At 68.8% G+C, this 12,879-nt stretch overlaps 3 protein-coding genes across 3 annotated transcripts; 2 read left to right on the plus strand and 1 right to left on the minus strand.

The window, feature by feature from the left end:
• Nucleotides 1-506: 506 nt before the first annotated feature.
• On the minus strand, nt 507-2,790 carry LOC308183039 (interleukin-1 receptor antagonist protein-like). The gene is made up of 5 exons (XM_080568564.1): nt 2,656-2,790; nt 2,358-2,418; nt 2,198-2,286; nt 1,991-2,115; nt 507-1,139 (listed from the first exon to the last, which is right to left on the minus strand). The coding sequence occupies exons 1-5, from the start codon at nt 2,657-2,659 to the stop codon at nt 930-932; spliced, it is 489 nt and encodes a 162-aa protein (XP_080424690.1). The 5' UTR covers nt 2,660-2,790; the 3' UTR covers nt 507-929.
• A 281-nt stretch (nt 2,791-3,071) lies between these two features.
• Nucleotides 3,072-5,235, plus strand: TMED4 (transmembrane p24 trafficking protein 4). Its single transcript, XM_080568388.1, has 5 exons — nt 3,072-3,267; nt 4,250-4,350; nt 4,441-4,566; nt 4,656-4,802; nt 4,889-5,235. The coding sequence occupies exons 1-5, from the start codon at nt 3,126-3,128 to the stop codon at nt 5,036-5,038; spliced, it is 666 nt and encodes a 221-aa protein (XP_080424514.1). The 5' UTR covers nt 3,072-3,125; the 3' UTR covers nt 5,039-5,235.
• A 2,085-nt stretch (nt 5,236-7,320) lies between these two features.
• On the plus strand, nt 7,321-12,763 carry DDX56 (DEAD-box helicase 56). Its single transcript, XM_080568390.1, has 14 exons — nt 7,321-7,449; nt 7,530-7,688; nt 8,939-9,099; nt 9,186-9,356; nt 9,835-9,925; nt 10,037-10,281; nt 10,667-10,789; nt 11,353-11,469; nt 11,567-11,661; nt 11,787-11,860; nt 11,936-12,025; nt 12,108-12,213; nt 12,356-12,453; nt 12,551-12,763. Exons 1-14 carry the CDS (start codon nt 7,402-7,404, stop codon nt 12,629-12,631), a joined length of 1,659 nt encoding a protein of 552 aa, XP_080424516.1. The 5' UTR covers nt 7,321-7,401; the 3' UTR covers nt 12,632-12,763.
• The last annotated feature ends 116 nt before the right edge of the window (nt 12,764-12,879 follow it).

Consider the following 12,879-nt stretch of genomic DNA (forward strand, 5'->3'; position numbering starts at 1 on the left):
TGGTCCCATGCGCCCTGTCCCCATGGTCCCGTGTGCCCTGTCCCCATGTTTTTTTATTCCCCATCCTCACGATCCCATGCGCCCTGTCCCCACTGTCCCGCGTCCCACGGCCCCACGGCCCTTTGTGCCCCATCCCCACGGTCCTACACACCCTGTCCCCCCCCGGCCCCCTCTGGGTCCCCCTCCCCAGCATCCCATGCACTCCACCACCCCGTTCCCGTGCCGTCACCCCGTTCCCGTGCTGCCACCACCCTATTCCCGTGCTGCCACCCCATTCCCGTGCCGTCCCCAGCGCCGCGGGCAGGGGCCGTGCCGTGCGGGAGGCGTCCGCCAGCGCCGGATGCGGGAAGGGGCCGTGCCCCGCCGGGGGCAGCCCCGCCGCCTGCGTCACCCCCACCCCGGGGACTCCCCGTCCCCGTCCCCGCCGAGGCCGTGGCGCAACGCTGGGCACCCCGGGGCAGTGACGCAGGGGGGGTCACGGTGCCACCCATGGGGACAGGGACATTGGGGAGCAAAGCGCCTTTATTGCCAGGGTGCCACTGTCCTCGGGGGGGACGTCACCATCCCTGGGGGACATCACCAGCCCTGGGGGGGTGTCACCATCTCTGGGGGGGTGTCACCGTCCCAGGGGGATGTCACTGTCCCTGGGGGATGTCACTGTCCCAGGGGGATGTCACCATTCCTGCGGGATGTCACCGTCCCTGGGGGGTGTCACCGTCCCTGGGGGGTGTCACCGTCCCCAGGGGGATGTCACCATCCCCGAGGGGAGTGCCACCATCCTCGGGGGGATGTCACCGTCCCCAGGGGGGTGCCATCATCCCCAGGGAGATGTCACCGTCCCTGGGGGGATGTCACCGTCCCCAGGGGGGTGCCATCATCCCCAGGGAGATGTCACTGTCCCTGGGGGGATGTCACCGTCCCCAGGGGGCTCAGCAGAGCTGGAAGTAGAAGTCGAGGACGTGGGTGGCGTCGGGGTGCCGCGAGAGCCCCAGGGGCTCGTGGGCGCGCGCCGAGGTGCAGAGGAACCAGCCAGGGTTGGCGGCCGACTCGAAGCGCCACAGCCCGTCCTTGTAGGAGCGGAAGAAGGTGAAGGGCGCCGAGGCCTCGCCGGCGCGGGGCAGCTCCGTGATGTTGGCGGCCTGCGGCGGTCGCCGGTGTCACCGCCGGGGGCTGCGCCGGCTGACGGTGTCCCCCCCCACCCCCGCCACCCCCCTGGCACAGCCCCGTGAGCGTGGTCCCGGTGGTGTCCCCGTCTCTTTGATGTCACCTCCTTCACTGTGTGGCCCCATCCCCACACTGTCCCTGTCCCCATGGTGGTCCCCTCCCTGATGTCCCCATCCCTGTGGTGTCCCCATCCTCATGATCCCTGTGTGTCTTGTCCCCATAGAGTCTCTGTCCCCATGGTGTCCCCAGCCCTGTGGTGTCCTCATTCTCATGTTCTTGTCCCTACGGTGTCCCTCTCCCCATGGTGTCCCCACAGTGTTCCTGTTCCCACAGCGTCCCCATCCCCAGGGTGTCAGTGTCCCCATGGTGTCCCCATCCCCACTGTGCCCCCACCCCTGTGGTGTCCCCAGTGTCCCTGTTCTCACTGTGACCCCATCCCCATGATGTCCCCATGGTGTCCCCATCCCTGCGGTGTCCCCGTCCCCATGGTGTCCCCAACCCCACAGTGTCCCCATGCTATCCCCGTCCCCATGGTGTCCCCAACCCCACAGTGTCCCCATGCTATCCCCATCGCCATGGTGTCCCCAACCCCATGATATCCCCAACCCCATGGTGTCCCCATGCTATCCCCATCCCCATGGTGTCCCCAACCCCATGGTGTCCCCAACCCCACGATGTCCCCAACCTCACGGTGTCCCCGTGCTATCCCCATCCCCATGGTGTCCCCATCCCTGCCATGTCCCCAAGCTATCCCCATCCTGGCAGTGCCCCCGACCCCACAATGTCCCCATCCCCGTGGTGTCCCCGCGGTGTCCCCGTCTGTCACCTCGAGCCGCAGGGTGGGCTGGGGGGCAGCGGGGCTGGCGAGGCAGCGGGTGCCGTTCTGGATGCCCATGATGACGGGGAGCCGGGCGTGCTCGAAGGAGCGGTTGGGCACCCAAAAAACCTTCTCTGTGGGGACACCGAGGGAGGACATGACACACCGTCAGCCCTCCCCCACGTCCCCCCCGCGTGTCCCCAAGCCCCCGCTCACCTTCCAGCGCAGCGTTGGCGCCCTGCAGGTGCCCGGCCACCAGCTGGTCGTTGCGCAGGTACAGCGACTTCTGGTTCATGTCCCAGATCCTGCGGGGACACCGTGACCCCAATGCCCCCACCGGGACCCCCGGGACCCCTCCCGGCCCCCCGCCCCTTACCGGTACTTGAAGACCTTGGTCTGCAGGGTGGGCGCGTGGCACGACGCGAAGCCTTCGGCCTCTGCGCAGAGGATGAGGAGGGTGAGGGTGAGCACCGTGGGGCTGGCCATGGGGCAGGCCATGGGGCTGGCCGTGGGGCAGGCCACCCCTCGCCTTTATAGCCCGCGGGCTCGGCGGCTCCCTCCTGAAATCGCCAGCCCGCGGAGGCGGGGATGGGGTGGGGGGCTGCCGGTGTTGCAAGCGCTCCCGGTTCCGCTTCCCCCCCCCGCTCCCGCCCGGTGGCCCCGGTGCCGCTCACCCATGGGACGCCCCACGCCGGCCGCCCCGGCTGCGCTGCCCTGCCGGGGGAGGAAGGAAGGAAGGAAGGACGCGGGGGTGTTGCCACACTGCCAGCAGGGTGCGAAGGGCTCGCCCCACCCCCCCACCCATGGGTGCTCCCGCTGCGTGGGGGGGGACAGAGACAACGAAGGCACGAAGGGGGGGGAACAACGGGGAGCTGGCAGAAGCGGGGATCGAACCCGCCACCTCCTCTCTGCGAGCGCGGCGCCCTCCCCGCCGCGCCACCTGGCGGCGCGCGCGCGCGTCACGGAGGCGGCGGCGCATGCGCAGCGCGGCGGAGCGCGCGGCCGGAGAGACGCGGCGTGGGGAGCGGTGAGTGGCCGCGGCGGGGGGCGGCGCATGCGCAGTGCGCGGGGAGGGGGCGGGCGGCGCATGCGCGGTGCGCGGTGCGTGGGGGGGGGGAGGCCCCGGGGAGGGCCGGGCCGGGCCATGGCGGGCGGCGGGGGGCTGCGGGCGGCGGTGGCCGCCCTGGTGCTGGCGGCGTGGGGCGCCCACGGGCTCTACTTCCACATCGGCGAGACCGAGAAGCGCTGCTTCATCGAGGAGATCCCGGACGAGACCATGGTCATCGGTGCGGGGCGGCGGGGAGGGCACCGGGGGATTGGGGCGGGGGGGGGGGGGGAGGCACCGGGGGGTACCGGGAGTGGGGGCGGGGCACCGGGGGTGTGGTGAGGGGGCACCGGGAATGGGGGGGAGGCGAGGGGAGGGGCCCCCGGGTTACCGGTGAGAGGGTTCCGGGTTACCGGAGGGGACCCCGGGTTACCGGGGAAGGTCCTCGGGTTACCGGGGGGGGGGGTCCCCGGGTTACCGGAGGGGGGACCCCGAGCACGGGAGGGGGAGTCCTCGGGGTACTGTGGGGCATTGAGGAAGCCTCGGGGCTGAAGCAGTAACGGGAGAGACCCCCGGGAATGGGGGGAGACCCCCGGGGACCGAGGTGGTGATGGGGGAGAACCCCGGGAATGGGGGGGGGGCGGGCAAAACGAGGGACCCCCGCGCACCGGGGAGGGCACCGGAGGAGCCCCCGGGGCTGAGGTGGCAACCGGAGGGACCCCGGGAACGGGGCAGGCAGTGGGGGAGGGCCTGGGGGCGAGGGGAAGAGGAGCAGAGACCGTGAGGGGAAAGGGCCGGAGTAGGAACGGGGGGGAGAGACCCCCGGGAGTTGGGGGGGACGAGGGAAGAGACCCCCGGGAACGGGGAGAGGCAACGGGGGAGACCCCCGGGAGTGGGGCAGGTAACGGGAGAGAGCCTGGGGGGGGCAGGGGGAGAGACCCCCGGGGATGGGGGGCAACAGGAAGGCCCCTGGGGAGTGAGGTAGCAATGGGGGGGCGGTGGGCAGGGAGTGGAGGGGGGTGAGTAGAGAGACCCCCGGGAACGGGGGTGCAGCGGGGGAGAGCCCTGGGGACAAGGGGGAGACTCCTGGGGGTGGGGAGGGGGATGGGGGAGACCCCCTCTGGGATTGGGGGGCAGTTCGGGGGGGGTTGGGGGAGCTCGGGGGGGGTCGAGGGTGGCTCTGGGGGGTGTCCGCGTCCCTGCTCCGACCCGCCGCCCCGCAGGGAACTACCGCACGCAGCTGTGGGACAAGCAGTCCGAGGCCTTCCTGCCCTCCACGCCGGGGCTGGGCATGCACGTGGAGGTGAAGGACCCCGACGGCAAGGTGGGTAGGGTTGGGGGGGGGCTCGGGGGTCCCGGGGGGGGGCCTGATAATGACGCGGGGGGGTGGGTGTGTGTGCGCGTGTCCCCGCAGGTGGTGCTGTCGCGGCAGTACGGCTCCGAGGGCCGCTTCACCTTCACCTCGCACACGCCGGGCGAGCACCAGATCTGCCTGCACTCCAACTCCACCCGCATGGCGCTCTTCGCCGGCGGCAAGCTGGTAACGGGGGCTGGGGGGGTCCCACGGCACCGGGGGGGGGCGCGGGGAGGTCCCCCCCCGAGGCGCTGACCCCGCGGTTGCCCCCGCAGCGGGTGCACCTGGACATCCAGGTGGGCGAGCACACCAACAACTACCCCGAGATCGCCGCCAAGGACAAGCTGACGGAGCTGCAGCTCCGCGCCCGGCAGCTCCTCGACCAGGTGGAGCAGATCCAGAAGGAGCAGAACTACCAGCGGGTGAGGGGCCGCCCCAAAACCGGACCCCAAAACGGGGGGGAGGGGGGTGTCTGGCACCCCCCTGACCCCGCGTCTCGGCCCCGCAGTACCGCGAGGAGCGGTTCCGCATGACGAGCGAGAGCACCAACCAGCGCGTGCTGTGGTGGTCCATCGCCCAGACCGGCATCCTCATCCTCACCGGCATCTGGCAGATGCGGCACCTCAAGAGCTTCTTCGAGGCCAAGAAGCTGGTGTAGCCACCCCAAAGCCCGGGGGGGCCACCCCAAAGCCCAGGGGGGCCACCCCAAAGCCCGGGGGGTTCCCCCAAACCCAGGGAGACGCGGCCCTACGAGCCCCCGCAGAACGCCAGGGGGCTGGAGGGGGGCTGGGGGCGCGCTGCCCGCACCTGGTGCGGGGGTTTTTTGGGATCAATAAAGGCTGTGGGGTCCCTGGGCGTGAGCTGGTGCTTTCTGGGGTGCTGGAGGTGGGGTGGATTGAGTGTGGGGGGGGTTGGGGTCCTTTAGGGTGGATGAAGGGCCTTTTTGGGGTGCTTTTTGGGGGAGGGGGTGCTTTTTGGGGGAGGGGGTGTTTTTAGGGGCATTTTAAGGTGGATGAGGGGCCTTTGGGGTGCTGTGTGCGGGGTGCTTTTTGGGGTGGGGGGGCATTTTGGGGTCCTTTAGGGTGGATGAGGGGCCTTTTTGGGGTGCTATGTGCAGGGCTACTTCTTTGAGGCCAAGAAGCTGGTGTAGGTCCCCCGGGGGGGCCACCCCAAACCCCAGGTTCCCCCCGAACCCGGGGAGCTGCAGCCCCGCAGAACACCGGGGGGCTGGGGGCGCGCTGCCCGCACCCAATGCAGGGTTTTGGGTTTTTTGGGGGGGATCAATAAAGGCTGTGGGGTCCGTGGGCGTGAGCTGGAGGTTTTTGGGGTGCTGGGGGGGTGTGGAGTTGGGGGGGGGACTTTTGGCATGAGGGGATTTGGGGGTACTTTATGGTGCATGGGGGACATTTGGGATACTGTGTGCAGGGCGCTTTTTGGGGTGGGGGGACTTTTGGGGGTACTTTAGGGTAGATGAGGGGCCTTCTTGGGGTGCTGTATACAGGGCGCTTTTTGGGGTGGGGGTGCTTTTTGGGGTACCTTGGGGGGGCTGAGGGGCCTTTTTGGCGTGCTGTGTGTGGGGTGGATTGGGGTGGGGGGGCTTTTTGGGGTATTTTAGGGTGGATGAGGGGCCTTTGGGATGCTGTGTGCAGGGTGCTTTTTGGGGTGGGGGACATTTTGGGGTCCTTTAGGGTGGATGAGGGGCCTTTTTGGGGTGCTGTGTGTGGGGTGCAGGTGCTTTTTGGGGTACTTTGAATTAGGGCCTTTTTGGGGTGCTGGGGAGTGCTTTTGGGGGTGGGGGTGCTTTTTACGGTGCTTTAGGGCGGATGAGGGGACTTTTTGGGGTGGGGGTATTTTTGGGGATCCTTTAGGGTTGATGAGGGGCTTTTTTTAGAGTGCTATGAGTGGGTTGCTTTTTGGGGTGGGGGTGTTTTTTGGGTACTTTAGGGTGGATGAGGCGCATTTTTGGGGCGCCGGATGCTTTTTGGGGTAATTTAGGGTACCAACCACTCCAACTCTGGTTGCTTTCTGTGGTGTTGGGGGGGTGGATTGGGGTGGGGGGGCTTTTGGGGATACTTAAAGGTGGATGAGGGGCCTTTTTGGGGTGCTGTGTGCAGAGTGAATTTTGAGGTGGGGGTGTTTTTTGGGGTGGGTGTGGTTTTCGGGATCCTTTAGGGTGGATGAGGGGCCTTTTTTGGGGTAGGGGTGCTTTTTGGGGTCCTTTAGGGTAGATGAGGGGCCCTTTTGGGGTGGGGGTGTTTTTGGGGATCCTTTAGGGTGGATGAAGGGCTTCTTTTAGGGTGCTGTAAGTGGGTGCTTTTTGGGGTTGGGGTGCTTTTGGGGGTATTTTAGGGTAGATGAGGGGTCTTTTTGGGGTGGGGGTTCTTTTGGGGGTACTTGAGTGTGGATGAGGGGCCTTTTTGGGGTGTTGTGTGTGGGGTACAGGTGCTTTTGGGGGTACTTTGGAGGTGGGCCTTTTTGGGGTGCTGTGGGGGGTGCTTTTGGGGGTGGGGGGTGCTTTTTGCAGTACTTTAGGGTGGATGAAGGACCTTTTTTGGGGTAGGAGTGCTTTTTGGGGTCCTTTAGCGCGGATGAGGGGCTTCTTTTAGGGTGCTGTAAGTGGGTGCTTTTTGGGGTTGGGGTGCTTTTGGGGGTATTTTAGGGTAGATGAGGGGTCTTCTGGGGGTTGCATTTGGGGGGGGGCGTGCCTTTTGGGGATACTTTAGAGTGGATGTGGTGCCTTTTTGGGGCGGGGGTGCTTTTTGGGGTACTTTAGGGCGGATTGGGGGCCTTTTTGGGGTGGGTGTACTTTTTGGGGTGGCTTTACTTTTGGGGTGGCTTTACTTTTGGGGGTCCTGTAGTGCAGCCGAGGCGCGCTCTCCGCCCCAAACACCCCTCCCTCGAATCGCGACCCCCACGGGGGGTGCCCCCCCCCACTTTCCCCCAGCACCCAAGGGTGCCCCCGAGCCCTCCGCACCGCCAGGGGGCGGCGGAGGAGCCTTTTCGGGCCCGCTCCCAGCCGAGATGGCGGCGGCCTTCGAGCACCTGGGGCTGGACCCGCGGCTGCTGCGGGTACCGGGGGGGGCTCGGGGATAACGGGGGGGTCCCGGGGGGGGTGTCCGGGCCCCCCCCGTAACGCTCCGTCCCCGCAGGCCGTGTCGGAGCTGGGCTGGGCCGCCCCCACCGCCATCCAGGCCCAGGCCATCCCCGCGGCGCTGGAGGGCCGCGACCTGCTGGCCCGGGCCCGCACCGGCTCCGGGAAGACGGCGGCCTACGGGCTGCCCCTGCTGCAGCGCCTGCTGCGGGCCGCGGTGAGGGGCCGGGGGGAGATGGGGGGCGTGGGGGGCCGAGACGGGTGGGGGCACCCTGGGGTGGGGGCTGCGAGAGGGATGGGGGCCATGTGGGCACCCTGGGGTGGGTGGGATCCGTGGGGTGGGGGCTGAGAGGGGGAATGGGGGCGTCAGGGGGAGGGGGGGGAATTGGGGGGCTGGGGGGGGGCTGAGAGGGATAGGGGCACCCTGGGGTGTGTGGGATCCGTGGGGTGGGTGCTGCGAGAGGGATGGGGGCCATGTGGGCACCCTGGGGTGCTTGGGATCCTTGGGGTGGGGGCTGAGAGGGGGAATGGGGGGGCTGGGGGGGGGCTGATAGGGATGGGGGCACCCTGGGGTGTGTGGGATCCGTGGGGTGGGTGCTGCGAGAGGGATGGGGGCCATGTGGGCACCCTGGGGTGCTTGGGATCCTTGGGGTGGGGGCTGAGAGGGGGAATGGGGGCGTCAGGGGGAGTGAGGGGGAATTGGGGGGCTGGAGGGTGACTGATAGGGATGGGGGCACCCTGGGGTGGGGGCTGTGAGAGGGATGGGGGCCATGTGGGCACCCTGGGGTGTTTGGGATCAGTGGGGTGGGGGCTGAGAGGGATGGGGGCCATGTGGTGTGCGGGCTCTGTGGGGTGGGTGCTGATAGGAGTGGGGGCACCCTGGTGTGTGTGGGATCCTTGGGGTGGGCACTGATGGGAGTAAGGGTTTGGGGATGTTGGGCGTGTGGGTGGGATCCTTGAGGTGGGAGTGGGGGTGTCGGGCACAGGTGGACTCTGTGGGGGGTGTGGGATCCATGGGGGGGGGGCTGAGAGGGATGGGGGCACCCTGGGGTGCGTGGGCTCCATGGGGTGGGGGCTGGTGGGAGTGGGGGTCTGGGGGTGTTGGGCGTGGGTGGATGCTGTGGGGGGTGGGTGCTCCATGGGGTGCCTGGCAGCACAGGGGAGAATTGGGGCACGCAGGCTACTTAGAGCATCATGCATGGGGTGGGGGTCTCCATGGGGTTGAGGGATCTCCTTGGGGTTTGGGGGACTCCGTGGGGTGCCCGGGGGGCTGTGGGGTTTGGGATCTCTGTGGGGTTTGGGATCTCTGTGGGGTTTGGGGGGCTCGGTGGAGTTCGGGGGCTCCATGGGGTACCCGGGGTGCCATGGTGCAGCTCCCCCCCGCCTGCTGCCACCGTCCCCTTGGTCCCCGCTGCGCCGGGGCCGGGTGGCGCTGACGGTGGTGGTGCCGGGGGGGGGTGTGTGCAGGCACCGGGTGCGGCGGCACAGGCGGTGCGGGCGCTGGTGCTGGTGCCCTCCAAGGAGCTGGGGCAGCAGGTGGTGCTGAGCCTGCGGCAGCTGGCGGCCTTCTGCGCCCGCGAGGTGCGCGTCGCCGACATCTGCGCCCACACCGACCTCGCCGCCCAGAAGTGAGTGTCCCCCTCCGCTTGTCCCCCGTGTCCCCCTACTTGGGGGTGTCCCCGAGCTGGGCGGGTGACCCCCCCGTGTCCCCAAGGCCGGTGCTGATGGAGCGGCCGGAGGTGGTGGTGGGCACGCCGGGCCGGGTGCTGGCGCACCTGGAGGCGCGCAGCCTGGTGCTGCGGCACTCGCTGGAGCTGCTGGTGCTGGACGAGGCCGACCTGCTGCTCTCCTTCGGCTTCGGCGACGACCTCAAGGCCCTGCTCTGGTAGGGGAGGGGGGTGGGGGGGCGGGGAGGGGGGGGGCTGCAGGGGATGGGGTTTGGGGGGATGTGGGGGGGCCTTGGGGAGGTTTGGGGGCGCATCCGTGACTATGGGGTGCTGCCGGGGATGGGGGCTGTGGGGACACAGGTAGGGGTTTTTGGGGGGGCATTGTGGAGGTTCAGGGGCATGTCTCCAACTGTGGGGTGTTGGTGGGGTTAGGGGAAACAGTGGGAACATGGGTGGGGGTTTGGGGGTGCATTGTGAAGGTTTGGGGGCATATCCCCAACTGTGGGGTGCTGCTGGAGTGAGGGGACTTGGGGGGCACAGCCAGGGGTCTCGTGGGATGCTCTGTGGGTTTTTGGAGCACAGCCGGTGCTGGGGGGGGGGCTTGGGGTGCACCCCCAGGCCGGGCAGGCATTGTTAGGCCAAGGGGAGGGGGCACCCCACTACGGGGCCAGCGCTGAGCCCCCCGTGCTCCCCCAGCCACCTCCCCAAGATCTACCAGGCGCTGCTTGTGTCGGCCACCTTCAACCCCGACGTGGAGGCGCTCAAGGAGCTGGTGCTGCACAACCCGGTGAGCGGGCACGGCGGGGGGCTCGGGGTGGGCACAACAACCCTAGGGGCACAATTTAGGGGATCTGGGGGGCTTCCCCACCTCCCCCCAGCTCTGATGTTTTGGTCGCAGGTGATAGTGCAGCCTCAGGAGCCCCGGCTGCCGGGCAGCGCGCAGCTGCAGCAGTGGGTGGTGCGCTGCGACACGGAGGAGGACAAGTTCCTGCTGCTCTGCGCCCTGCTGAAGCTGGCGCTGCTGCGGGGCCGCGCGCTGCTCTTCGTGGGCGCCCTCGCCCGCTGCTACCGCCTCAAGCTCTTCCTTGAGCAGTTCGGCATCGCCGCCTGCGCCCTCAACTCCGAGCTGCCCGCGCGCTCCCGGTACCCGCAGCCGGGACAGGGATGGGGTGCCCGGGGGTGCAATGGGGGGCTTGGGGAGCCAGGCTGCTGGAGGGTGGGGTGGGGGAACGCGAGATATGCTTTTGGGGGCATCCATGGGGGATGGGGTGCTCCTGGGTGCCCCTAAAAGGCTGGGAGGGCGGTGGGGTGCGGAGGGATGGGGATTGCCCGCGGGGTGTTTGTGGGGCACGCTCGCCTCGGGGGACAGCCTGGTCGCTGGGGACACGGGGTGCCCCGGGGTGTCTGGGGGAAGTGGGGTGTGCTTGGGGTGCCCAGGGTAACGCCCATGGGGGGCCCTGCGTTGGGTAGAAGCGGGGTGCTGGCGGGGAGCAGGCGCTGGTGCTGAGGGCCACCCGCGTGTCCCCAGGTGCCACGTCATCACCCAGTTCAACCGCGGGCTCTACGACTACATCGTGGCCACGGACGAGGAGGCGCTGGAGGCGCCCGCAGGGCAGCCCCCACAGAAGAAGCGGAAGGGCGCTGCCGACAGGTGAGCGGGCACCCATGGGTGCCAGCGGGGCGGGGCCCAGGGAACGGGACCCAGGGTCTGGAGCGGGGTCCCTGTGCCCCCCACGGGATCCCTGTGTCCCCCCCAAGGTCCCTGTGCCCCCCGAGGTTCCCTTGCTCTACGGGGTCCCTGTGCTGCAGGGATGTCCTTGCTCTGCCCGTCCCCATGCCCAGCGTGTCCCTGTGTCCCCCTGCTGGGGAATTTTCTCTTCTCCAGGTGGATTTATGCCAAGGGGAGGTCCCGGTGTCTATGCCCAGGGATCTCCCTGTCCCCAGGCTGTCCCCTTGTTCGTGGGGGGCTCCTTGCCTCAGGGTCTCATGTCCCCGTGGCCCTGGGTGTCCCCATAACCATGGGCATCACTCGGGGGTGTCCCTGCATGAGTGTCCCCGTGCCCAGGGAGATCCTCCCCTAAAGCGTCCCCATGCCCACGTGGGTGTCTGCCCCAGCTGTCCTCATCCCCATGGGTGTCTCCTTAGCCCATGGGGGCCGCGAGTCCCCCCCAGCATCCCCTTTCCACCCCCCCCCATCACATTTTTCCCCCCCAGCAAGGGCAAGGACCCAGAGTACAGCGTCGCGCGGGGCATCGACTTCCAAAACGTGGCCACTGTCATCAACTTCGACGTGCCGCCGACGGTCGAGTCCTACATCCACCGCGTGGGCAGGTCCGGGGGGCTTGGGTGCTCCGGGGGGGTGCTTTGGGGCAGCCTTTTGGGGGTGCTTGGGCGGGCGCCCCACCGCTGCACCCCTCCGTGCCCACAGGACGGCCCGCGCGGACAACCCCGGCACGGCGCTCACCTTCGTGCTGCCCGAGGAGTGGGACCGGCTGGCGCAGATCGAGGACAGGCTCGCTGGAGGTCAGGGGGGGCTTTGTCACCGCGGGGTGGGGGGCACTGGGTGCCAAGCAACATCGTGGGGGTGTCCCCGAGGGCGCCGGGGGCACGGGCGTGTCCCCAGGGAACGTCCCTGTGTGTGTCCCCAGAGAACGGCGGGTCCATGCTGCAGCCCTACAAGTTCTGCATGGAGGAGATCGAGGGCCTGCGGTACCGGTGCCGGGTGAGTGCGGGTGGGGACGGGGACGGGGGGGTGGCGGCGGTGCCCCCTCCCCGGCTCTGACCCCAAGTCCCCCAGGACGCCATGCGCTCCGTCACCAAGCAGGCGGTGAAGGAGGCTCGGCTGCGGGAGATCAAGGAGGAGCTGCTCAACTCCGAGAAACTCAAGGTACCCCCGGCATCCCGAGGGGGGTGTGGGGTGGGCGCGGGGTGCCGGGAGCCCCCCCCTCACGTCCCCTCCCTGTACCCAGACGTACTTCGAGGACAACCCCCGCGACCTGCACGTCCTGCGCCACGACAAGCCGCTGCACCCCGCCATCGTCAAGCCTCACCTCCGCAATGTGCCCGACTACCTGGGTACGTCCCGCGCCCGACAGCAGCTTTTGGGGCAGGGTGGGGACACAAGACCCCAAAACGGTGCCTGGGGAAAAGGGGTGCAAGGCTGGGGGGCGTTCCTGGGGAGCGCTTCGCCCTCTGATGTCCCGCTCTGTGCCCGCAGTGCCTCCCAGCCTCCGCGGCATCGCCAAGCCCAACCTGAAGAAGCACAAGCGGCTGCGGCTGCCCCACGCCGGTGCTGGCCGCCGCGGTGGCTCCACGGTGAGTGCGGGACAGCCGTGACCCCCCCGGGCACGGGGGTTACCCACCTGTCCCCTGCTTTTTTAGGGTCTGACGCCGCTTTTCTCTGCCCTTACAGGCACGCCGCAACGCCAACCCACTGCAGAGCTTCAAGTACACCCGCCAGCGCGCCAAGCACCGTGCCGCGAAGTCCTCCTGAGCCCCCCCTGCCCCCCAGGGGCTGTGCCGGGGACCACCGCAGCCGCCTCGCGGCCCCCCTGGCGGATGGGGTGTCCCTGTGCTGTCCCCTGTGGGCAGCCGCGTGCAATAAAGGTGCCGGTGGGCTGTGCCAGCCGTGTGGCGGGGTGCTTCTCCTGCCGGGCAGCGCGGTGCCCGCAGGCTGCGTGACGGTGGCAGGGGCACAGGGGAGGGTTGGTGACGCAGGGGTGGGAAGCCTCAGATGCGGGA

Source organism: Anser brachyrhynchus (assembly GCF_964034855.1).
Source record: "Anser brachyrhynchus genome assembly, chromosome: 26".
In the NCBI taxonomy this organism is placed as follows: Eukaryota; Metazoa; Chordata; class Aves; order Anseriformes; family Anatidae; genus Anser; species Anser brachyrhynchus.